This window comes from Corythoichthys intestinalis, chromosome 21 (genome assembly GCF_030265065.1).
Source record: "Corythoichthys intestinalis isolate RoL2023-P3 chromosome 21, ASM3026506v1, whole genome shotgun sequence".
Taxonomy (NCBI): domain Eukaryota; kingdom Metazoa; phylum Chordata; class Actinopteri; order Syngnathiformes; family Syngnathidae; genus Corythoichthys; species Corythoichthys intestinalis.
Window position 1 is genome coordinate 37405818 of NC_080415.1, and position 26749 is coordinate 37432566.

At 38.9% G+C, this 26749-nt stretch overlaps 3 protein-coding genes and 1 non-coding gene across 12 annotated transcripts in view; 1 reads left to right on the top strand and 3 right to left on the bottom strand.

Annotated features, from left to right (window-relative positions):
- The window catches only part of kctd17 (potassium channel tetramerization domain containing 17), a 31660-nt gene extending 27676 nt beyond the window's left edge, over positions 1–3984 (bottom strand). For 2 of the 7 annotated variants that reach the window (XM_057826565.1, XM_057826564.1), the window contains exon 1: positions 1873–2296. In XM_057826565.1, coding sequence (XP_057682548.1) covers positions 1873–2202 — 330 coding nt within the window. In that variant the 5' untranslated portion in view covers positions 2203–2296. Of the gene's footprint in view, positions 1–1872 lie in introns of all 7 variants that reach the window. The other 5 variants (XM_057826560.1, XM_057826563.1, XM_057826559.1 and 2 more) reach the window with 5 other exon arrangements.
- plbd1b (phospholipase B domain containing 1b) lies at positions 2206–23165 on the bottom strand. 2 transcript variants are annotated; one of them, XM_057826556.1, is made up of 12 exons: positions 22172–23165; positions 21790–22012; positions 18647–18730; positions 15107–15248; positions 14886–15029; positions 12411–12549; positions 9102–9302; positions 8893–9033; positions 8601–8786; positions 6410–6516; positions 6198–6325; positions 2206–2377 (listed from the first exon to the last, which is right to left on the bottom strand). In XM_057826556.1, the coding sequence occupies exons 1-12, from the start codon at positions 22257–22259 to the stop codon at positions 2356–2358; spliced, it is 1605 nt and encodes a 534-aa protein (XP_057682539.1). In that variant the 5' UTR covers positions 22260–23165; the 3' UTR covers positions 2206–2355. The 2 variants fall into 2 exon arrangements, with proteins under 2 accessions (XP_057682539.1, XP_057682538.1); XM_057826555.1 differs by lacking the exon at positions 2206–2377 and having other exon boundaries at positions 5615–6325.
- On the top strand, positions 18270–26399 carry cby1 (chibby 1, beta catenin antagonist). Of its 2 annotated transcripts, none has more exons than XM_057826568.1 (5): positions 18270–18430; positions 23083–23175; positions 23270–23375; positions 24796–24908; positions 24983–26399. In XM_057826568.1, exons 2-5 carry the CDS (start codon positions 23092–23094, stop codon positions 25049–25051), a joined length of 372 nt encoding a protein of 123 aa, XP_057682551.1. In that variant the 5' UTR covers positions 18270–18430; positions 23083–23091; the 3' UTR covers positions 25052–26399. The 2 variants fall into 2 exon arrangements, with proteins under 2 accessions (XP_057682551.1, XP_057682550.1); XM_057826567.1 differs by lacking the exon at positions 18270–18430 and adding an exon at positions 22650–22852 and having other exon boundaries at positions 24983–26398.
- On the bottom strand, positions 22351–22423 carry trnar-ccu (transfer RNA arginine (anticodon CCU)). The gene has a single exon. It is a non-coding gene; the product is annotated as a tRNA-Arg (tRNA).
- Positions 26400–26749: the final 350 nt, after the last annotated feature.

Below are 26749 nucleotides of genomic sequence, written 5' to 3' on the forward strand. Positions count from 1 at the left end.
TAAAAATATATATATATATACCGTTTGAGGCTCAGCCCAGGTATTTTAATTTTTCATGTTCCTTATCCGATTACTCGATTATTTGAACTAATTAATCCATCGATTAATCGACTACTAAAATATTCGATAGCCGCAGCCCTAGTTAAGACTAAGGTGAACGTGCGGAGTTTGGCCTTTTGGCAAGAATTCGACGGTCCGGGTCATCCAGATTTTGCCGGTCCGGGTCGTTGGAGCTCTGCCAGCGCGGGTCTGGCAGTTCGGCTGGCGTGATCCCGGCAATCTGGCTAAAAGGTCAGATTCCTTGAGCTTGTATCTATGGATAGATGTATGTATGCATGTACTGTATGTTTGGATGGAAGTACTGTAAGTAGAGATGCCGATTGATCGGGTCCGATCATGTCATTTTCAAAGTATTGGAATCGTCAAAAAAATATCGGCCATGCCTTTTTTTAATTTATATATATATATATATATATATATTTTTTTTTTTTTTTAAATTAAATCATTTTCTAATTGTATTTAATGTTACAGACATAATATGTTACACTCATCCAGAGTCTTTAGTTTAGGCTTAAGGTAGGGTTATCAAATTTATCCCGATAACAGCGGTAATTAATTTTTTAAAAAATGTATCACGTTAAAATATATAACGCAATTAATGCATGCGCTGCACGATTCACTCACACATTGTTGCGCTCAATCTGTAATGGCGCCGTTTTACCTATACAGCGATAAAAGGCAGTGTAAAAATGAGTACAGTGAATTTTGACAGCCTTTGGAGCATTTTTTAATTGGCTGAAGCCTTACAATCCCTCTCCCTACGATTAGAAATATCATGGGAAGCAATGTGGGGAAGCAAGGTAGCAATTGATCTTTTTCTTAACGCCTTATGTTATTTCCCAATGCAGAGAAGATATATCAATTGGTAGCACTACGCACAGTCATGGTTCCACTTCCCATTATGCATTTGGGCATGGTTACAATATCATTTACTGAAAGCTCAACAAATACACTAGATGGCAATATTTAGTCACAATATAACAAGTCACAAGTCTTTCTATCCGTGGATCCCTCTCACAGAGAGAATGTTAATGTAAATGCCATCTTGAGGATTTATTGTCATAATAAACAAATACAGTACTTATGAACTGTATGTTGAATGTATATATTCGTCTGAGTTTTATTCATTTTTTTCTGAATCCATTGCCAAAATGTATATGATCGGGAAAAATTATCGGGAATGATTGGAATTGAATCGGGAGCAAAAAAAAAAGCAATCGGATCGGGAAATATCGGGATCGGCAGATACTCAAACTAAAACGATCGGGATCAAAAAAACATGATCAGAACAACCCTAACTGTAAGTATAAATGGATAAACTTTGTCATTCTGGTATGTACAAGTGAATACTGAACGATGTGTTGTTGCATTTGGCCTGCATAGTGATGAGAATAAAATGAAATAAAATAAAAGTTAAATGTAATTTTTTTTTTACAAAGTAAAATAAAAATATGAATTAAAACAAAGATGAGTGGTCCTAATTTGGATCACAAAAATCAATGGGCTTAATCATTGTGTCAATGAGCCAATTTATCTCACATTTACCCCTATACCTGCATTTCTATTTGGATTTTTTCTTTTTAAAAGGGTGGTTTCTGTGAGCCTTGTAGAATGTAAACAAACAAAAAAAGATTACTTCTAATTTTTGTCCAAATGCCTGCAGTAGGTATTAAAGGTGGTACTAAATAATGATAGGGAATATTTTTGAAAATTTAAATAAATACAATTACTTTAATCGGGAAGGCTATTGAATGGTTTTGAAGGATATCTAGTGATCTACTATGGTAAAAAGTGTGTCCTGGTAGGACTCACCGTGTCCGAGTGCAAGTCTTGCTGCTGGCACAATCGGTACAGGAACGAAGTTTGTTCTTTAAGTAGCGTTTGCCTTGTTGTCAGGAAGACGGTGCCGCCGACGTTGAGCCGAACCCACTTTCCATTATTTCCTCCGCCGGGGTTGATGACCGAGCCGTTACCGACGCAATGCGACGTCTTCCCGCCGGCTTCGGTCGAGCCCGTCGGAGGTGAGTTGGCCGTCTCCCCCGCTTCGTTGTCTTTATTATTGTTGTTGTTATTATTGTTATTGTTGTGGTGGTGGCAGCCGCGAAGCGAGGGATCCCACTCGTCGTCTGCCGTGGTTGCCATTTGGAAAAGGGCGCTTCTTCCCACCGAGTGGCGGTCAGTGACTTTGAGGCTCCGCGTTTTCTATCGGTTACCAACTCGGAGTCGTTCTGGGCGTGGCTTGGAAATACTCAGGTGCATTGTGGTCTTGGTAGTTCGTTTTGCTTTTTGCTAACACTAGGCAGGAGAGAACACGCGACTGTGAAAATGACAAATAAAATCCATTTTATTATACTGTACAGTAACAAGGAACATTGTCATATTTGCATCAAACATTGATTAATGGTTCTACATTTTTATATGAATATACTAAAAGGGCTAGAACAGAATTATGGTACGTATTGATGTGGAGACAAAAACAAAAGATATAATTATTTGAGGTACAAAGAGAAAGAGTTACATTTATAATACTGAATATATTATAGATCACTATCGCAAGTGCAGAAACTGTAGAATATTTAAAGTTATGTTATACTGAAGTAATATTTTGTATATTAAAGTTATACCAAATCGGCATACGATAATGTAATGGTCAAAAATTGATGCTGAAGTTTTCTATTAATGGGGTAGGTCTAAATAAGTATTAACTTCTACTTGAAACTAGGGCTCTCAAAATTATCGCGTTAACGCGCGGTAATTAATTTTTTAAATTAATCACGTTAAAATATTTGACGCAATTAACGCACATGTCCCGCTCAGACAGTATTCTGCCATTTGGTAAGTTTTACAGCAAGGCTTTTTCTGCTGTCCAACAGCGAACTCTTGTGGTCGCTTTGCGACATGGTTTATTGTTTTCTTGCCAGTTCAATATGGCTGCACGACGTCTCGGGCTGACGCCTACGTTGTAATGATGTGCTTAAATGACCCTTGGACAAGATTTGTCCGTAAGTATGGTTGTTGTAAAGAATGTACATATTATGTCAGTAAGCGAAATGTTAAATTTTTGTATGAGACGCTTTTTGTTTATGTTTAATGAACCTGTATAGCGTGCTAAGCTAACGTTGTTGCTAATGCAATGCTTGTGTACTTTTTTTTTGTAGTTTTACGACGGTCTAAAGAGGACAATGGTTTGAGGCCATTTTATTAATAAATCAGGTGAAAAAGGAAGAAGTCTGATTATTAAGGCATCGTTCACAAGCTGTCTAGCTTTGGAAAAAGTAGACGCTTCGGAGTGAGGACAGCACAGACGGATTTAAATTACAGTAGAGTGAAATGCCCACTACAGTCTTTATGTACCGTATGTTGAATGTATATATATCCATCTTGTGTCTTATCTTTCCATTCCATTTATTTTACAGAATATATATATAATTTACAGAAAAATATGGCATATTTCATAGATGGTTTGAATTGCGATTAATTACGATTAATTAATTTTTAAGCTGTAATTAACTCGATTAAAAATTTTAATCGTTTGACAGCCCTACTTGAAACATAATGTTTTTGTTGTAGCTTGTGAGGCTGTTATGAAATTTTGTGCATTTAATTTCTATATATTGCATTGCAATGCAAGATATTGGAAAGTAATGCCTTTGTTTTTTTTTTTAATAACCAAGTTCGAATTTGATATGCTTAGCAAGTTGGAGTAATATACATATGGGGCGCCGTTTGTAAAGTAGCACATGCTGAAAATTACAACATTTTTTTTTTCACATTTAGCGCCACCCACTGTTTAAAATATGGTATGAAAATTTTAGAGTCAATTTTTTTTGCACATTTGCAACATTATTTAGCAACTTAAATATGTATTTTTAAATAATAAGTATTAGACCTGAATGTTTAAATCGAGAACTAAATGTTTAATTTAAATCTTAAATGTAAAACTTAAATATATATCTTAAACTTAAATATGTATCTTAAGTGTAAATCTTAAATTTACATCCTAAATCTAAATCTTAAATCTGAAATATAAATCCTAAATATACAGTCCTGGTCAAAAGTATTGGCACCCTTGCAATTTTGTTAGATAATGCTCAATTTCTCCCAGAAAATGATTGCAATTAAAAATGCTTTGGTAGTGATATTTTCATTTATTTTGCCTGCAATGAAAGAACACAAAAGGGAATGAAAAAAATATATATATCATTGTCATTTCAAACAAAACTTCAAAAATGGGCTGGACAAAAGTATTGGCACCCTCAGCCTAATACTTGGTAGCACAACCTTTAGACAAACCAACTTCGAACAACCGCTTCTGGTATCCATCACTGAGTTTCTTAAAATGCTCTGCTGGAATTTAAGACAATTTTTCTTTGGCCATCTGCTCCAGGTCTCTGAGATTTGAAGGGTGCCTTCTGCAAACTGTCATTTTCAGATCTCTTCTATGGGATTCAGGTCTGGACTCATTGCTGGCCACTTTAGAAGTCTCCAATGCTTTCTCTCAAACTATTTTCTAGTGCTTTTTGAAGTGTGTTTTGAGTCATTGTTCTGCTGGAAGACCCATAACCTATTAGGGAGACCCAGCTTTCTCAAACTGGGACCTACATTATGCTGCAAAATTTGTTGGTAGTCTTCAGACTTCATAATGCCATGCACACGGACAAGCAGTCCCTCGCCAGAGGTAGTAAAGCAACCCCAAAACATCAGGGAACCTCCGCACTGTTTGACTGTGGGGACCGTGTTCTTTTCTTTGAAGGCCTCATTTTTTCTTGATGTAAACTCTTATGTTGATGCTTTTTCCCAAAAATCTCTACCTTTGTCTCATCTGACCGGAGAACATTCTTCCAAAACGTTTTTGGCTTTCTCAGGTAAGTTTAGGCAAACTCCAGCCTGGCATTTTTATTTCTCTGGGTCAGAAGTGGGGTCTTCCTGGTATCCTACCATAGAGTCCCTTTTCATTCAGACGCTGACAAATGGTAAGTGTTGACACTGTTGTACCCTCGGACTGCAGGACAGCTTGAACTTGGATGTTAGTCGAGTTCTTTATCCACCATCCGCTCAATCGTTCATTGAAATCTCTCGTCAATGTTTCTTTTCCGTCCACATCTAGGGAGGTTAGCCACAGTGTTGTGGGATTTACACTTATTGATGACACTGCGCACAGTAGACACAGGAACATTCAGGTCTTCGGAGATGGACTTGTAGCCTTGAGATTGCACATGCTTCCTCGCAATTTTGCTTCTCAATTCCTCAAACAGTTCTTTGGTCTTCTTTCTTTTCTCCATGCTCAATGTGGTACACACAAGGACACAAGACAGAGGTTGAGTCAACTTTGATCAATTTTAACTGGCTGCAAGTGTGATTTAGTTATTGCCACTACCTGTTATATGCCACAGGTAAGTGACAGGTGCTGGTAATTACACAAATTAGGGAACATCACATGATTTTTCAAAGGGTGCCACTACTTTTTGAGTTTTGTGTAAAATGATCATGATTTAATTTTTCTTTTCCATTCTCTTTTGTTTTTTGTTTTTTCATTGCAAGCAAAATAAATGAACATATTACTACCAAAGCATTTGTAATTGCAATCATTTTCTGGGAGAAATTGAGCATTATCTGACAGAATTGCAGAGGTGCCAATACTTTTGGCCAGCACTGTATATCTTAAATATAAATATAAATGCCCCACATATCAGACCATCGTCTGAAGGGCCCATGAAACAGTGGAGGGGCCTGCGAATAATCATCCCCTCGGATCCCCCACCCAGCGGATGTTCCCCTTGGGTGGCCCGTTTCTACTTCTCGCACCCGGACCCTGTTCACAGTTGTTCCGCCACTGTTTGGCTCAATTGTAAAATGAGTAAAAGCCATGTTAAACGATCCTCGAGTGGTTTCATTGCAGTTAAACATTAACATTTGCGGGTGATGATGCAGGAGGAAAAGGTCAACAGCCCCCTTCCTCGGGGGAATAGCACTTTGCATTGTGTCCAAATTGTGCTCAAGCCAACCTGCAAACAAACTGTAAATGCCGATTAGCAAATGTTACCATAGAAAAAATGACAAAACATTTTATCATTCCACAATCTTGCATTTAGGGCCGTTTGAGAAGGTGTTTCATGGTGACAAAGGAGAAGTTGTACTCATGAGGGAGACCCTCATGGGTAGTGAGGTTGAAGGAGTGCCACGAGAATGGTCGCAGACCCCCCTGTGTGGTGGGGCCGTTTATCGCCTCTGCGCTCAGCTCAAGAGCCATCTGGTAGTCAGTCACCTGTAAAACAGGATGAGGAACATCACTCTACTCCTCAAATGAGCAAAACGTGGACGTTTTCAGCAATGATGCATATTAATTCACCTTAGTGTCATAACAACCGCCGGGGCGTGGTCTCCTCGGTCGTAGGTCGTTACGGCAACAAATGGTTTTACAGGGATGGCCTTTGGTGTAAGGGTCTCGTTTGTAGTCTGAAACATATCAATATATGATACCATTTTCCAGGTTCGAAGCATTTGTTCAGATGTGTTATATCTACTGGAACTAAATTTTTTAAAATGAACATTCACGGTCAATGGCAGTGAATGCGTTAAGGGTTAGAAATCGTTTGATGTTATATCACATTGAAAAATTTAATTAAAATACATGCAAGGATTTAAAAAAATAGAAATACCGAAATTTTCGGACTGTGAGGCGCACCTGACTATAAGCCGCCACCCACCTAATTTGACACGAAAACAGCATTTTTTCAAAGGTAAGCCACACTGGACTATAAACCGTAGCTGTTCTCACTGTATTATGGCGTATTTACACCAAGAGATATTAACCGATAACACTTTATTTGACAGCAGCATCATACGACTGTCATAAGAACAAAATGAACCACCATGAAGCTTCATTGCTTCAAGAAGCTTCATTTGGCCATCACTCAGCGATGAAATGTGGGGAGTCGATATGTTGTGCAAAACTGCTCCAAAAATTCTCTTGCATCCATATTCAAAACCCAAGAAGAAATGGGGTATTTTGGATCGAATGTGAAATGTTTAGCGATTTACAGGGAGCACATTTTAGACCTTGGCGCTTACGGAGTAAGTTAGATCCTCCTCAAAATTGGTAAGACTGTTCATGAGACATATGAGATCTTAGGTTTTGAAAATGGTGAGTTTTCATTCATGGGCCTGATCAGGGCGGGGCACCAAAGTCGGCCTTTTTTTGGCAAAACACCAAATTCAGTAAATGACGAATAACTCCCTGATACAATGTTCAATCTTTATCATATCAGACATGTAAGTGAGTTATCTCAGCCTGAACACGACTGCTTTGAAATATTCCCTATTAGGCCTGCCGCCCCCTGCTGGGAACAGGAAACGCCCCTTTTTTACTAGACAGGCTCTTCTTCCATGGGAAAAAAAAACAACTGACCTCAAACCTGCATCAGGGGAGCCTTAAGACAAGTGCTCAGGTGCCTGATGAAAAATACTGAGGTTTCGTTGAAGCGGAGAGGTCCAAACAGGAAAGTGAGAAAGACTGTTGCCATTTTGTCTGACCACAAATTTTGAACAGTCATAACTTGTCAGATACACAACATATCTGCGCCAAACGTCCCGCGCTTGTTGAGAGTCATACCCTGAAGGGTCCTGTAGGGGTCATTTGCATCAACCCTACAGCGCCAACTAGTGGCAACAGAAAGTCACTCATTTTACTTATACATCTTCAGTTCTTTTCAGGTTGGTCATTGTAGTTAGAAGACCTTTTGAAATACTACATTTGAAGGCCTACGTCCATATGTCTCTGTCTGTTGCCATGACGTCCATTTGTTTGCCATTAAAAGAAAGCAGATTTTTTCATGGACTTAGGCAACTTATAGAGCCACGAAATTTGGCACACTTGGTTGAATTGGCCAAATCAGAAGATTCATTTTGGTTTTGAATAAGGGCATGGCTGCACAGCTCAGGAGCACCTCCTTTTTTGTAGGACCCTCTTCAATAGGCTTTTTTCTCCTGTGAATGTATTTCTGATCCCCAAAAAAAAGATGCAAGTTTCGGGCAAGTTAGGTTCTCATGAGATGATGAGAGGGAGACAATCTACTAGTACCCTGACCTGCGTGCCTCTGAGTTTGCGTGACGTCCAAGTTGCGCCAAACTGCGAGGGCCCATTCAGTCCTGCTTGCAAGCCTAGTTTTCATTGTAGCTGCTTGTGTTTAGCGACTTGACTTCTAGCAATCTAGTTTCTTTCCCTACCGAGCAGCAGGTGCCACTGAGCTCCTTTACCATCACAAAGCACTCACAGGCGGACAAACTTCCATTCATTGAAAGACCAGCATCTGCCACTAATGTTAGGATATGTTAGGAATTCGTAAGGATATGTTAGGACTTGATTAGCTAAATTTGCCTAAATTGAGGAACATTAAATGAGCTTTTTCAAATACTAAAAATTGAACTCATGTTTTTTATCTTTAAACTCTTTGCTTAATTGAGTTTTGGGATCACTTGCCATGTCCTGAAAAGTAAAGTTTCATTTTGGGTAACATCAAATATGTCATTATTGCACCTACTGTTGTATCTCATGATGTGCTTGAGTGATCTGATGTCATAAACCTTGGCCTGGTCCCGACGGAGGATTTTGGCTCTGGGGCAAAGGTCATAGGAAAAGTCTTCGCCGTATCTCCTCCACATCACATCGTACCCACTCAGGTTGTAGATGTCAATGTGAAATGGAATGTTGTAAGACGGCCAGTACCCTTAAGAGTGAGTCACACTTGGGATAAATCATCAGGATAAACCGACTTATTTGTTATATTCAAGAGAAGCATTGCGAAAAATGTAAAATGTGTGTTTGTGTGTCACCTCCACGTAAAGCTTGGGTCTGGTCACTGTAGATTACTTTCCCAGGAATCTGCTCCACAACCGTCAGAGCTCCAGTCCTGATACTATGCCTAGGTAAAACCTTACTCAAGTCCACCACCATATACTGGCTGTTATATGTACCTGCAACATAGAAAGAAACATCGCTTTGCTTCCCGGCGTAAACACGAGCTTATCACTTTCGTTCTGACCAGAGTTGTACTTGGAGAAGATCTGCGCCCACTCCTCGCCGCTGCGCGCTAAGCTGTTGGCCAAGCGTACTCTTTGCCAGGCCAGCAGGCTGTGAGGGCTGAGCTGTGAAAACAAGGAGGCGTTGAAGACGCCGATAGACGTTTGAGTCATCAGCAGGCCGCTCTCCAGCAGGTAGAAGTCGTCCAGAGATGTGAGGAAGCCTGTAGGATGGAAGAAGGATAAGCGGTGTTTAATGGGGGCTAAGGTAGAGGTTATATCTTTGTTGACAATTATGCACGAACTAATTTGCATGAATCATGGTGGTGGGAAGCAGTAAAGGTCAAAGAAGAGAGTAAACCTTTCATAAAGCAAGGAGGATTTAGCTGTGAAACAGGTGATCTCTCTTCTTATCGGAATAAAAATGTCAGGACAAAAAGGAATTGTCTTGATGAGAAGCATTGTCTGATGTGCATCATGGTTGGGTCAAAAGAGCTGTCTTATTTTTTTTTTTTTGCTTTTAACCAAGAATCGAGACTGTTTTACGTCCATATCTTTCAGGGATTTAAGCATTTATTCACAAGAATTTTCACCGGAAAAGCTCTGTTTACATTAGGCGGCCGCTAGCTACATTTACCATCAGACTAGCATTGTACTTCGACATATTTACGTAAAATAAATGCTAACTGCCCATTTTTTTGGTGCTTTTAACCAAGAATCGAGAATGTTTTACGTCCATATCTATAAAGAATTTGGGGATTTAAGCATTCATTTACAAGAATTTTCACCGGAAAAGCTCTGTTTACATGAGGCGGCCGGTTGCTGCATTCAATAACAGACTAGCATTGTACTTCGACATATTCACAGAAAATAAACGCAAACCGCACTTTTTTTGTGTGCTTTTAACCAAGAATCGAGACGGTTTTACGTCCATATCTATAAAGAATTTGAGGATTTAAGCGTTTATTCACAAGAATTTTCACCGGAAAAGCTCTGTTTACATCAGGCGGCGGCTAGCTCCATTCACTAACAGACTAGCATTGTACTTCGACATATTTACGTAAAATAAATGCTAACTGTCCATTTTTTTGTGCTTTTAACCAAGAATCGAGACCATTTTACATCCATATCTATAAAGAATTTTGGGATTTAAGCATTTATTTACAGGAATTTTCACCGGAAAAGCTCTGTTTCCATCAGGCGGCGGCTAGCTACATTCACTAACAGACTAGCATTGTACTTTGACATATTTACGTAAAATGAATGCTAACTGCACTTTTTTTGTTGTTTTTGTTTTGAACCAAGAATCAAGACTGTTTTACATCTATATTAAGGATTCGGCGATTTAAGCATATATTCACAAGAATTTAATGAAAAAAGCTCTTTGTCTGTGATTCCACTCGGTCAGCTTTGACGGCCTCGCCAACAATGCAGGCCCCCCTATTTATTGGCCCCGTGTCCCATCAATACATTATGAAGTCTATGACTGATATTTCATTGTACATTACAAAAAGAAGGTTGAACCAATGTGACAGTGATTATGACTTTAAAGGGACGGACAATCCTTTGATCATAATATACAGTGCCCTCCATAATTATTGGCACCCCTGGTTAAGATGTGTTTTTTAGCTTCTAATAATTTTCGTCCCAGGCTTCAACTCGGACCGTGTGCTTTGGTCAGATGAGACCAAGATTGAGTTTTTTGGAACCAAACACTCTAAGTGGGTCTGGCGTGCCACAAAAGATGCGCATGCTGAAAAGCACCTCATACCCACTGTGAAGTATGGGGGTGGGTCAGTGATGCTGTGGGGCTGTTTCGCTTCCAACGGCCCTGGGAACCTTGTTAGGGTGCATGGCATCATGAATGCTTTGAAATACCAGGACATTTTAAATCAAAATCTGTTGCCTGAAGATGGGTCATCACTGGGTCTTTCAGAAAGACAATGACCCTAAACATATGGCCAAATCGACACAGAAATGGTTCACCAGACACAAAATCAAGCTCCTCCCATGGCCATATCAGTCCCCAGACCTTGTTTTGTTGGCAAAAGGGGGTTGTACAAAGTATTAACATCAGGGGTGCTAATACAGTGCCTTGCAAAAGTATTCGGCCCCCTTGAACCTTGCAACCTTTCGCCACATTTCAGGCTTCAAACATAAAGATATAAAATTTTAATTTTTTGTCAAGAATCAACAACAAGTGGGACACAATCGTGAAGTGGAACAACATTTATTGGATAAATAAACAGAACCCTGAGACTATCACAGTGCAGGTGCATTTATACGGAGACTTGATTACACACAGGTGGATTCTGTTTATCATCATCGGTCATTTAGGACAGCATTGGATCATTCAGAGATCCTCACTGAACTTCTGGAGTGAGTTTGCTGCACTGAAAGTAAAGGGGCCGAATAATATTGCACGCCCCACTTTTCAGTTTTTTATTTGTTAAAAAAGTTTAAATTATCCAATAAATGTTGTTCCACTTCACGATTGTGTCCAACTTGTTGTTGATTCTTGACAAAAAAATTAAATTTCATATCTTTATGTTTGAAGCCTGAAATGTGGCGAAAGGTTGCAAGATTCAAGGGGTCCGAATACTTTTGCAAGGCACTGTAATTGTGACACACATTATTTGATGTCAAATATTTTTTTCTTTATGTGGGATTTTTTCCCCACTGAATGAATGCACTTGTATTGAAGGTTGGATTTTTCTCTTTTTTTTCCCATTAAGGTCCCATATTATTTGAATTTGAAAAAATTATTAGAAGCTAAAAAACACATCTTTTTCAGGGGTGCCAATAATTATGGAGGGCACTGTAATAGCGAATAAAAAAGGTCAATATATGCAAGTATTTCAAGGAAGTGGCCATCGTAAATCGAAGCGTATTTGAGCCAAGTGGCTTATAGTCCAAAAATGACTTTAAATTGATTCAAACGGTTCAGATTGTCACAAAGAATCTTCATTGTAACGCAATGAAGTCACATCCTTCCCGCTCTAAAAATAGCAGTAGTTGTATTCGAATAGCAACAGAGCCTGTAAGAGGATTTTTCCTGACCTGGTCTCCGACAAATCTTTTCTGATGAAATGACTTACTTTACTGTGAGGGGAAACACTCGACATTGTGGCTGAGATTTGATATTGACGTGCACACATTACTTGGGGTTGTTTAATCATCGGTGCCAGAGCGCAGGAATTACTTTAAGAGGGGTAGGTTCAGACTGGATTTTGTTCAAATTGAGGTGGTTGCTGTGTACATTTTCTTAAAAGAAAGTATTTTGGAGCATTTGTACGTGTGAAGTTGAGGTTTCTACAGAGGAATATGTATACCAGGGTAGCTGCTGAATGACATTCTTCCAGTAGCCACGTTAGACACTCTGAAGTCCAAGTGTTTATAGATGCGCATGGTGGATGCGTAATTATACCAGCTGGAGTGGCCTAGCAGTAGGTTTTCAAAGCCAGATGTCACCTGGGCCACACAGACAGAGAGAAATCTTTGCACTAATATGACATCATTAGAGTACTCAGAAATAACATGGCAATGCCGATAAAACGCAGCTGTGAAAATTACCGCCCTCATTTTTATTTACCGTGCGATAAATGGACTCATTGCATATCACGACAGGCTTAGCAAATTCAATTAAAATTGTCGTTAGTTCGTTAGATGGACTTACAATCTGCCCGCTTGTTGTCTCCTGTCGTCTTCCAAAATTACAACTGGGTGACAGCGTAGGTGTTCAATTACGGCCGACATGCAGCCTAGCTTGGCATTGCAGAGATAGGACACAAAAGTGTACCCTCCTTTGTTTCATTGAAATAAGTCAACATTTTGGCCACTCTGGTGTGCTTTTTTTGGCTTTGTGTGCCGTTTTCACTGCTTGCATACCGAGCGTCTGACATTCTGAACTTTCCGCCCATATATTTTTTTAACCATTCATGGGATGTTGTGCTCGTCGACAGGTTTACGTCATCGATGACGTCGACTATCTCGACTAGTCGGGACAGCTCTACTACTGTCGTTTTCCAAAATTACAACTGGGTGACGGCGCTTTAGGTGTTCATTCACGGCCGACGTGCAGCCTAGCTTGGCATTGAAGAGACAGGACACAACAGTGTACCCTCCTTTTTTTTCGTTGAAATAAGTCAATGTTTTGGCCACTCTGGTGCGCTTTTTTGGCTTTATGTGGTTTTCCCCGCTAGCATACCAAGCGTCCGACATAAAAATTTTCTGCTCGGATCTATACAATTCACATAGGTCACCGTTTTTGACTCCAAAACGTGCGAATTTTGCCAAAAGGTGAGAGATTTTCATGCCTGTATCCTCCAACATTAAACAAAATACAATACTTTTGGACTTTTTGGATATATTTTCTTTAATTTTTAAAGGGTTCATTCCAATTTACGCGGAAATTCGAATTACATCGCCGGCGTAGGAACGCAACTCGTTCGTAACCCAGTGACCAATTGTATCTTAATTAACTTTCTCAACTCATTCACTGCCATTGACGGTGATAGACGTTGAATCCAATTTAACTGAGATGACTGGCACTGAGTGATCAGTCACTGCCATTTTGACTGTCAAAATGGTTTGGATTTTTTACGCCTTCAATGGCAGCCAATTGTTTTTTTTTTTTTTTCTCATTATATATGGCGGAAAACACAGACAAGACTGAAAAAGCAGTTTCTGCCCTTGCACTCCTCTTTAAAAGAAACTGCTGTATTTGATAGAAAATATGTCTATATGCTGCCATAGCAGATTCATGGCGCATGAAGCCCCGAACTAGTTTTAATTTGTCCGTTTTACCCTGGAAACCCCCGTTTACAGACGTTGCGCAACCGCTTTTGTTTCAACCAAGCCATAAAACAAAGGTAATTAATTATATTTAATATTCAAAATGTCTGTCATTTTTAGCTTAGAATCATTAATTGATGTCTAATATTTCATAAATAAAAAAAAAAACGACTTAAAAAAATTATTTGCTCGCATATTTTAAACTTTTAAACAAATGCGTCACAATGAAAAAAATGGCATCTGTAAAAATGTCACGAATATCTACCTCATAACTATCGCTTAATTGTATTTTTTTATTACTGTCGCATTTTCTCCGATATGTTTGATGATAAATAATCGATCCAAACAAAGAAAATTTGGAAAAAAACATTTAAAAGGGTAAATATATGAAAAAGAAAATCTCGACCACTCCTTGATGTCTGCGATTTCTGCATTGCGACCCTTGTTATATTACCATGTTTCACCCATAAAATCCCCCAAAAATCCAGCTGTGGCCATTCACAGCTGTGTCTTGACACTCTGTGATACATGCTACATGGAGTTTTTGGATCAAAACAAGGTAAGAACGGGATATTATCCCATTAAAGTCATAACGTCTGTAATTCTGCACTCGCGTGCTCTCACCTCCAGATAGGGCTTTGCTGTTTAATTTTTGTTTTTAAAATACCCTCCTGTTCAAATTTGTTCTTCCACCAGAAAATTAAGATTTTAAGCTTTCCAATGATGTATCACACATCCATATCGGACAATTTTGAAATTTGGCCAAATTGGGGGTCTCCGAGCGGAACATCAAGTCACCTGAGTGTTTTTCGCCATATCTTTTTAAAAACGCGGTATCAGTATCCTATTGGCACATAGTCGTGATGTGTCGTAATTGGTATCTGGATCCCAAAAAATAGAAAGAATACCCCGTTTAAGAGGGCCTCTTAACACTTGACAAAAACAGGAAACCGCATACTGAAGTGCAACAAAGAAAACCAAAGCAAATCTACATTGAGGATTCCGGGCCCGACCTTTATGAGAGCTGTGCAATGGCCCATTCCCGGCATCCTGAAAGCAACTGGCCCGGTGGAGTTGGGCCGAGGTGTCAGCGCAGGGACGAGGTCCAGGAGGTCACCGACTCCATTCAGAAACTGGACAGCGAATGGCGACAGAGGCTGGAACAGGAATAAAGAGAGAGTGAGACGAGGACAATGATGCGCTGATAATGATCCCCACAACGCACGTTACGCACATCTATGTGTTTGCCTTTGGCCCACTGTGCTGCCCCAGCAATTAGGCCATCCAGTTGGGCTTGAATCAGTCCCAAATGTTTCCACAGGGAGTCGCTGTTCTTCCTCAGCTTCACTTGTTCTCTGGCCCACTGGTCCTGTTTACTGTGGGACAGACAACTCGCATCAAACTTAAAGCGTTCAACTTTTCAATGACAAAAAAGTAAATAGGAAAGACAAAACTACTGTAATTTTTTTGACTATGAGGAAATTTGACCAAAAAAATCAGTATTCAGTATTTATACACTATAAGTCACTTTGGACCATAAGCTACAGTGGTATGAAAAAGGCAAAATCTAGGCAAAGTGACGTTTTAGACCAGGTTTTTGGTTAGTGCCAATGTACTCGGATTCCATTGACGCATATGTAAGTCGATGCCATTGACAGCCATGTACGTCCAAATTTCCCATGCATTTCCAATGGCATTTACATTGCATTAACCCCGTATACACAGGTGACATTGATGGCCATGTATGTAAATTCTATTGATGCCAATGTACTTGCATTCCATTGATGCATATGTAAGTCAATGCCATTGACATCCATGTACATCCAAATTCCCCATTCATTTCCAATGGCTTTTGAATTGCATTAACGCCCATGTTGCCCATTTACAGTCCCTGACAAAAGTCTTGTCGCTTATCCATTTTGTAGAAACAATTGCTAATAACCTGACTTTTAATTATTCAACTGGTTTAAGAAATGGCTCATATGAAAGCTAAGACCCTCCCAAATGATGTTGAATGTACTATTTGTTTCACTGAGAAAAGATATATCATTTAATGAAGACATGAAGGTCAAATTTTGACAAGACACAAGTTTTGTCGCCTACAGAAAGTAGTGTGAAAATTGAACAAAAAATGTACTTCAAATACAAAAATATGTTACATAACAAGCGAATTAAGTAGTGGTGCTGTGAGATCCAATTGTAATATTTTGTATGACTTCCATGGGCTTCGGCAAGGATTCATACAATTTATTGATGAAGTCGTCAGGAACATCAAAGAAAGCAGTCTTGCATGCCTCCCAGAGTTCATCAACATTCTTGGGTTTCGTCTTCCATGCTTCCGCTTTCATCCTGTTCATGTCTGGTGACTGGGCTGGCCAGTCCTGTAGGATCTTGATTGAAGAATGCGATGGAGCACCATCCTGCTGCAGAATTTATGGTGAGGAATGTAAGAGGCAGCTAAGATTTGTTGATATTTCAGACTATTTATCTCTCAGGGTCCAGACAATTAAAAAACTGTGTGGCATTTGCCAAGGCCCACAGCCTGTCCAAAGGATGGACGCAGGAAAAGTGTCAAAATGTGGATTTTTCAGATGAATCTTCCATTTAATTACACCACAGTCGCCACAAATATTGCAGGAGACCTACTGGAGCCCGCATGGATCCGAGATTCACTCAGAAAACAGTGAAGTTTGGTGGTGGCAAAATCATGTTCTGGGGTTACATCCAGTATGGGGGTGTACGAGAGATCTGCAGGGTGGAAGGCAACATAAATAGTCTGAAATATCAACAAATCTTAGCTGCCTCTTACATTCTTAACCATAAAAAGTGACAAATTCTGCAGCAGGATGGTGCTCCATCGCATACTTCAATCTCTACCTCAAAGTTCCTCAAGGCAAAAAAGATCAAGATCCTCCAGGACTGGCCAGCCCAGTCACCAGACATGAACAGGATGAAAGAGGAAGCATGGAAGATGAAACCCAAGAATGTTGATGAACTCTGGGAGGCATGCAAGACTGCTTTCTATGATGTTCCTGACGACTTCATCAATAAATTGTATGAATCCTTGCCGAAGCCCATGGAAGTCATACAAAATATTAAATTTGAATCTCACAGCACCACTACTTAATTCCCTCATGTAATGTAAAATATTTTTGTGATTTGAAGTGCATTTTTTGTCCAATTTTCACACTACTTTCTGTAGGCGACAAAACTTTTGTCTTGCCAAAATTTGACCTTCAGGTCTTCATTAAATGATAAATCTTTTCTCAGTGAAACAAATAGTACATTCAACATCATTTGGGAGGGTCTTAGCTTTCATATGAGTCATTTCTGAAACCAATTGAATAATTAAAAGTCAGGTTATTAGCAATTGTTTCTACAAAATGGATAAGCGACAAGACTTATGTCAGGGACTGTAAACTACCCACAGCCACTAACCCTAACCCTATAAAAAAAAAAAAAAAAAGTAAAACATTTCTAAATAAAATTAAAATATATCTACTGTACGACTTTTTTCTTTTGAGGGGGCAAAAAGCTCAAGTGAAGTTTCGACATTTTCAGCCACTGTGTCAACTCCGGTCTACATGTCATGCCTTTGTGTTAAAAAAACATAAACAATTCATAAGAATTAATTTGCGTAACTTAAGTTATTAAGTTAAAAATGTATAAGTTAGTTAAAATGTAAATGTTGCTGTGTAAAGGTTTAATCTAAAAAAAAAAAAAAAAACATTGGGAGTGAGACCTCTTCTTGTCCAGCGAACGTGCATTTGTGCTTAGCGCAAGATCATCTGTCTCAATTAGCGATCTTTGATATTATCCCTTTTCCTTCATTCGTTCAAGCATGTTTCTCAGTGGCCGTGAGTTTTTAAACCTCGACGAAGTTGCTCTCGCAGCTAAGCTAACATCCGTCTTTGTAAGTTTTTAGTAAGTTTGTATTTTGAATTTGAAGGGGAAATGCGTGTTTGGTTTTTGGCGAACTTTTTCATGGAGTTCATGGATATGACTTCCTCGCATTCTGCTGTGTTTGTGCTAATGAAGCTACTCACACGTGCAAAAATACTATTGTACAACGGTTTAAATGTACAGTATTCGTTTTGTTTATTTCAGTTATCATGATTTGAGACGTCCACAAATTCAAGAAAAGTACACCTTGTATTTGGAGTGTATTTTGGTTCGCTGGCTGTATTCTCGCAGTTGGACATCCAGGCGTTAATGACGTCACCAGCCACAACAACGCGTTGCCATATTGAAAAGGGGGCAAAACACGAGTCACAAGCAGTTGCTCTGTCTGTACAAACGCGTTGAACTTTAGTCTTCTTTGCAGTCTTTTTTTCCGTCGGAATGACTAAAAGTTGCTGTGTTGCGGCTTGTAACACAAGGAAGAGTTCGGAGCTGCATTTGAAGTTCTTCATTCTTCCGCGTGAGTAGAAAATGAGACGCAAATGGCTGAAAGCAATCAATCGAGGAACAGTAAAAGAAGACGGTTCCGTGGACCATTCTCGCCTGTGGGAACCTAAATCCAGGCACATTTACGTTTGCAGCCGAAATTTTATTACTGGTGAGTAACCTTTAATTGATTTTTTTTGCCCCAATTAGCTGCTAGGATTCAATGGACTAGGCAGTGGTTGTTATTACAGTAACCGACAACTCGCAAAGCGTTATTTTTCTTTTGCCCTTAACTGTTCCGATTGGTCAGTCTGTATATTATTGGCCTAGACAACACTTACTTACCAGATTAATTTCTACCAATGTTTGAATGGTGTCAACACTGTACCTTAGGAATCTTTTCAATGGTTTCAGAACGTTGTCATCCTTGATTAGCTGTGGATACATGTTGGAGTAATGATTAAACATCTGCCTGCAATGAAAAAAATAACAGTCAACTCAACATATTTACGTAAAATAAATGCTAACTGCACTGTTTTTTGCTTTTAACCAAGAATCGAGACTGTTTTTACTTAGTATCTATAAAGAATTCAGGGATATAAGCATTTGTACACAAGAATTTTCACCGGAAAAGTTGTGTTTACATATGGTGGCCGCCACATTGACTGACAGACTAGCATCGTACTTCGACATATTTACATGAAATAAATGCTAACTGCATGTTTTTTTTTTGCTTTTAACCAAGAATCAACTGCACGTTTTTTTTTTTTTTGTTTTTTTTTTTGCTTTTAACCAAGAATCGGGATTGTTTTACATCTATATCAGTAAAGAATTCAGGGATTTAAGCATTTATTCACAAGAATTTTCACCGGAAAAGTTCTGTTTACATATGGTGGCCGCCACATTGTCTGACAGACTAGCATCGTACTTCGACATATTTACATGAAATGAATGCTAACTGCACGTTTTTTTTTTTTTTTTTTTTGCTTTTAACCAAGAATCGGGACTATTTTACATCTATAACAATAAAAAATTCAGGGATTTTAAGCATTTATTCACAAGAATTGTCAACAGAAAAGCTCTTTGTCTGTGATTCCACTCGGTCAGCTTTGACGGCCACGTCAACAATGCAGGCCCCCAATAGACCCTACCCACCGACGTCACAAAATCACGTGCTCGCTGTATGGTTCCGCCCACTTGTCCGTCATTTTGTGTCTGTATTATCAATGGTCTCAATTGATCGAGCAATTTATAATGCATTTCATGGAAGACCCGGTGCTTTCGGATGCCGTAAACTCACTTGATACGTTGCATAAAAGGCGTTATGTGGAAAAGCTTCAGTTTATCCATTCGCCAGATCCATATTTGATGCCTAAATCGATGTTTTTCGACCCGCTGTCTCCGCCGTATTTGCCTGACATCTGCTTGCTACCCTGAACTGTACAACTATCTTGTCCACACAAAATCAGCCTATTCTCACGAAAGTTTGAAAAACTTTAAGAGCTTGGAGGCTTATAAATACTTCGTTGCTGGTTGGGTGAAACAGGTCCTCGTCCACGAAAATTCGGCAGGAATCTATCTTGTGCTTGGAAAGGTGAGTTACGAAATTTTCAATTCAAAATCTTTTGTTATTGCTAACATCCACTGTCAAGTCTAATGTATTTCATGTCGTTTGTCAATGGAGTTAGTGCTTTTAATGTTTATATGGTTTAGCGATAGCACTCTCACTACATACATACGTGTATGTTGTCGGCGATTAGCCTAGCAATGATCTTAATTGTGGTTGTCAGCCCAAAACCCTCTAAATATATATTAAATGCATCTTACCAGATATAAAATGACTACTACATAATCTGTGGTAATCGTTTGGAGCCCAGTTTTCTCGTCGAATTGCAGCAGCCCATCTCGCTCTCTTCTCTCCGGGTCTCTCGGAATCCGGTAGAACTTCAAGTCTCTCCGTCTTCTCCGTCTATCTTCTCTGTTATTGCAACCGACCGCCACACACGCCTTCACCATTTTGATTATTAATGTTAACGAGCAGAAAAACACGTCGTAAATAGGAGGAATGTACGTAGCCGTAACAGGGAAACATGATGTGTTGACGGACAACTGGGCGGCACCAGTCAGGAGGAAGGAGTTGTGACGTCACGTGGGTAGGGTCTATTAATCGGTCCCGTGGTCCGTGTCCCGTCAATATCATTATGAAGTCTACGATAATGAAAAGGGTGTTCCTATAGTTATTTTTTATACATGATTGATAAAACCTTTTGCATTCTGTATCCTAACACAGAGGTCCCCAACCACCGGGCCGGGGACTGGTACCGGTCCGTGGTGCGTATGCATCAGGGCCGCACAGAAATAATAAATAATTTATTAACGACTGAATTCTTTTGAATGCCTGCCTGCCTACTCTATTGATTAGCCTGAGTAGAGATATGTGGACGTCGTCCCTCTAATGGTGACTGCCATTACTGGGGTGTTAACTGTACATACCTCTTTAGCAGTTAGAAAAGGTGATTCATCGTGTGGTGAGTTGCATTCTTCCTGCACTTGACGTTCGTTTTTCACCACGCGTTGTTAATTTTTAAAAAATATTAACCTGATCTTTCTGCCACATATTGCCATTCCATGAAAAAAAGGCCCACATTACACCAGTCGGTGATGCAAAAAAAGGTTGGGGACCACTGCCCTGACTATAAAAGTCTAATTTGAATATTTCATAGACATAGTTAGAGGCCCAAATAAGTCCATAAGTCATAACAACAGAAATTTTTATGCATGCCCAGTTTTTACACAATGGCAGTTTTCTGATTCAAATTAAATTCTTGTGATTTTGTCCAAAGTATGACTTTTCCTTTGAAGAGTGATAACTAAGTCATTTATGAATAGTTTTTCACTTTCAACCACTCAAAAATGTTCATTGGCATTAGACCTATATATATATATATATATATATATATATATATATATATATATATATATATATATATATAAAATTAAAGTCTAATATGAATATTTCATATGACATAGTTAGAAGCCCAAATAAGCCCATAAGTCATAATAACAGAATTTCTTTGCAAGCAAATTCATGTTTTGGCCTTTGGCGCCCCCTAGTGACTTTTGGGTGTTAAGACTCTCAACACACAAATTCCTCTATTTCCATGTTTTTGACTCGCCAAAGAAGCGATTGCATCAGTAATCACGGAAAATGCATTATAACACATCAGGTTTACAGCATATAAAAAATAATGATTTATAATGGGAGTCAATGAGCCAGAACAATGCATTATTACAAGAATTTAGTGCAAATCTCCCCAACCTGTTTGCAATAAGTTAGAAATTGCAGCATGGTGCCATTTTGATCTTTACATGTCTTTACTATCCTGGGGAAATATTGGCTCCCTAGTGTAATTTTTCCGATGCTTTTACTTTGATGTAACACAGAAAAAAAACTGAAAACTGAACAAAAATTGAGTTTCCCAGCCTTATGGTTTGCATTTTGTTGTAAAGATAAGTTTTAAATCTTCTCACTCAGCTGTGAGGTAGCCTTCAAGGTAGCCAGCCAAAAAGAACGCTGTCTCATCTTCTTGTTTGACGCCTCCGTAGCCGGCGCAAATCTCCAAGACACCCCATCCGGTGAGGTGCAACGTATCATTGAAGTAACCAAAAGCGCCACCCTGTGTGTCTGTCACCCCTTCCTTCAGGATCACCCTTTTCTGGGCAGCATCCCAGTACACAGTGGCCTCACTGAGGTCTGTCATTGTAAAAGGATGTTTCAGGGTCACAGGGTTGAAGTTGAATAACTAACATAATACAACATAACTTTTAGCAGTGTCATAGGAATTAAGATAAATTATTGAACTAATATGATATTGTTTATAAAGGTTCTATAAGTAAAAATATTAATACTCACGCCAAGTGTGCACCGATGCAGCCAAAGCGTTCAACAGGATGCACAGTTTAATAGCCTGCTGCTCCAATTTTTTGTAGTTGTCCAGCATTTCCGAAATAAAATATTGACACTGAACTGAATTAAAAGAGAATCTTGCTGTTGGTATGTCTAGATCATTCCGGAGAAAACGAAAATGCGACCACCCCAGATGGGACTCGAACCCACAATCCCTGGCTTAGGAGGCCAGTGCCTTATCCATTAGGCCACTGGGGCTGGACTACATGTTATCCACCGGCGATATATATCGCGATCTACACACCTATGGTGTATATAGGTGAAAACATGTTTATGTCGAAAAAATTCAAAACAAGGCGATTATACCAACTAATGATACAGCAAGGGTTAGGGAATCCCTCCACATGGTGTCACCTTGTCGAATGTTCCATTTTCTCGACTTCACGGGGGCGAACGACTTTAAATACCAAGCCGAAACGTGATACAATAACATACAACATCACTGATGAATGCATAGCAAATTTAAAATTGTTCCAATAATTAATCAAAGGTCGTATTAAGCGTCTAACAGTTACACTTTTGTACCTGTTTTTTAATGGAACATTCGTACTTGCGCGCGCAGTACGCCTGCGTTTTGTACTCTGAATTGAACTACGTAGGGAATTTAACTAAGTTGTCTATATGGAGGTAAATATACTCATTAAAAGTTAGTAAAGAAAAAGCTACTTGTATCGCGGTGAACTCTATTAATTAAAAGTCAGATATGAGAAGTATAATTCCAGTATGCTACTAGCTACCTAGCAATTAGCATTAGCTAGCTGCGTGGTGTCCTGACGGTTACCACGACTACGCAACGGCGGAAAGAACATTTTGCCTGTATTAACCATCAGTTTACGCGTATCTCCAATTTTATTTAGGATCTCAAAATGTCCCTGAAGCTATTTGAAAATCCGTTCAATCCCAAGAAGATCCCTCCGCGAAAAACAGCGTCCTTGTCGAGTCTTCACACAGTAAGTTTAGCTTCCAAAAGAAGAAATGTTTACAGTATTTGAATAAAGTGCATGTTTATTGGTGAGTGGAGAGTGAATATGCCTTCTGTTTTAGTTGGACCGATCAACACGGGAATTAGAGTTGGGCATTGAATGCGGACCTCCTGCAATGAGCATTGGAGGACATAACTTGAAATTTGAAGATGGACAGTGGATCTCAGGTGATGGCGAACAGTATTGTTGCAAATTATGTCTAAATACTGATATTGGGGGGACTATTTTCACTGATTATGTAAAATTATTATTAATAATTTTTAATCAGTACAGTGCAGTGCAGTAGTAGGGGAGAACAGGGATGGTTGTCACCCAGCTCCCCAAATGTGGTTTTGTGTTTACACTGACCTAACATCGCCCAAAATGGAAGTCCGCGTATTGATAACAATTTCCGATTCACGTAACGTAAAATTAAGCCATATAACAACTGTAATGTTGTAATTTTAGTATTTTTTTCCTCCTATTGCCAGAGTGGAAGCAAACAATTTACGGTTCACATAACGTAAAAATAAGCAACTGTACAATTTAACAATTCTAATCATGTAATATTACAATGTATGACTTAATTCTCGTAATATTACAACTTTGATCTCATAATATTACAATGTATGACTTCAATATTGACCAACTAGCACCAGTCTCCTATCTCTTCAACCTGTCAATGGAACAAGCCATCACGCTACCCTGACTAAAAATGGCCACCATCATCTCGGTCCCCAAAAGTCACCCACAAGAAATCACAATGACTTCCATCCAGTAACACTCCATCCAGTGATAACAAAGTGCTTTGAAAAACTGGCACTGAAGCACATCTAAGCCTGCTTATAATTTGTAGAACCCTGTTCATCGCCTACTGAGTCAGACACACAGAGATACAAAATAACACAACATACTAATTGCTAGATGCAGTCTGTCCCCAATCCACTCATTAAGTTCAGCCGTTTTGACAGGGTTAGAGCCGTTATCCGACTATCACGTTCATTTGTTGCGTTAGCCGCTAGCGTTAGCCTACTGGGGCTTTGTTTGACTTCCTGATAACTACGTGACTTCATACGTAAGCACACTGACTGTTTTCTCAAAGGGGAATGAACATAGCCGAACAACATGGAGTCAAAGCGGGATGAAAAGACTATATTTGCTTGTTTTTTTAAATTACCAAATTTACTGACATGGTCAAAATTATGTCGGTCATCGTGAAGAATTTCGGTAATAGGTAAATTTTCGGTATACCGCCCGGCTCTACAATATAGGCACTTTTTCTATAACTTCAGTTGAATTTGTTCCCTTGCTTTTCAATGTTTATTGGAAAACCTTGAAGTTGTTATATTTATCATTATTAAAGCATCCAGTGGGGCATCACAACCGCATATATCGGTATCGGTTTGATATCAGTACCGGATTTTTAGAGTTGGACAATATCGAGATGTCAGTTATTGGTTGAAAAGTAATTATCGGACAACTCTACTTACAATTTGTGTGTGGGAAACTATCTGCAGTAGGGCATTAGATTTATTAAAAGTGGCATTAAAAAGCATTAAATGAGATTTGCCTTTGTTCTTGTATTTTGTTTTGTTTTTTTCTTTTTAGTATCAGGTGGAAATGCGTCGCACCGGGAAATAGAACGGCTTAAGAAGAAAAACTTGCAGCTGGAGGAGGAGAACAATATGCTGAAATTAAAAATAGAAATTCTAATTGACATGGTAAGAACAGAGGAGTTCAGGTTCTTATGTTAAATTCTTCTCAATTTCTTATGTGTTGAATCTTTTCTATGTAGTTGACAGAGTCTACTGTAGAGTACCATCTGATGGAGAAAGAAGTGGAAGAGATCAAGTGTCAACATTAAAGAATTGACAAACGCAATACAATACCTTCCTCATAGGAAGCTTTTTAGTAGAATTGTGTTTTGTTAATACACATAAAGATGTACAGTATGTGTAAAAAAATGTACACCTTGTGTTATATAGACCAGGTTTTCAGAACTAAGTTTATCTGGTACGTGCATTTCTTACAATTTCGTTACATATTTTTATTGTTTCGTATAATCTTTTTGGCAAATTATTTTATCATTATTTCACATTGAAGTCTGGAACAATAAAATAAGTTTGGCTGATTGTATTAAGTTTATTTTGGATTTCTTTGAATGTTGTTATGACCAATTATGTATGGATTAAAGAAAAACTACTGTGTAACAAGAAAGAATACAATCGAGTTGTGTTCATTCAATTGTTGTTACAGTGAATTAAATTCCTATATCAGGCATTTTACAGTGGATTAAATTCCTATATTAGGTATTACGACCTATGGAACACCATGTAAATCATATTTTACACAGTTTTAGTCTATGATTTTCTAAAATTCAGCAGGGCCGAGGACCAAATGTGGTATTTGCCATGTGGCAAAATGGATTTTGCAATGTGGTATTTTTTGCCATGTGGCAAAATGGATTATGCCATGTGGCATTTTTTTGCCATGTGCTAAAATGGATTATGCCATGTGGCAAAACTGATTTTGCCATGTGGCATTTTTTTTGCCATATGGCAAAACTGATTTTGTCATGTGGCATTTTGCCATCTGTCATTCTTTTTGCCATGTGGCAAATTGGATTTTGACGTGCCATTTTTTTGGTATGTGGCAAAATGGATTTTGGTTTGTCGCATTTTTTAAGGGGAGGGGTCTGTGGCGTTTTGTGGGGGTACAGTATATGGCAGTTTTGAAGGCCATGCACGTCCATGCCATTGACGGCTATGCACGTCCAAATTTTCCATTCATTTTAAATGGCAGAAAAACGTGTGGCTGTGATTTTTGACCATACACTTTACATTAGAGCGCATTGACGTTCAGCTGACTCCCAAGTCAGGCTACGCCATTGACGGTTATGCACGGCCATATTTTCCATTCATTTTACATGGCAGAAAAACGTGTGGCTGTGATTTTTGACTATACACTTTACATTACAGCGCATTGACGTTCAGCTGACTCCCAAGTCAGGATATGCCATTGACGGCTATGCACGTCCAAACTTTCCAAAATCCAAATCCATTTTGCCACATGGCAAAAAAATGCCACATAGCAAAATCCATTTCGCCATATGGCAAAAAAAAAAGCCACATGGCAAAAAAATGTCACATGGCAAGATCCATTTTGCTACGTGGCAAAATAAAATGCCACATGCCAAAATAAAAATGCCACATGGCAAAATCCATTTGACCACATGGCAAATATCACTTTTAGTTCTTGCCGTCTCTCAGATTTTGCAATAAACAAAAAAAAAAAGACAACTTTGTTTGTGTCGTGTATGTATTCTGATACAGCAGCGTGTACTTTGTAACGCTAATACAAATAATAATTCATCATGGATTTCTCAGCAGCAAAGTTACGTATTTGATTTATCAAGTCGTAGCATGTCGCAAAATCTTTTTAATTGTTTTAAGATTCGTGTAAGTATTTAAACATTCAAGTCTTATCAAAATGTATTAAACTATTTGAATCATGAATTTATTGTAATATACAGTGTAGTTACTTGAGACGTTCTTTGAATATC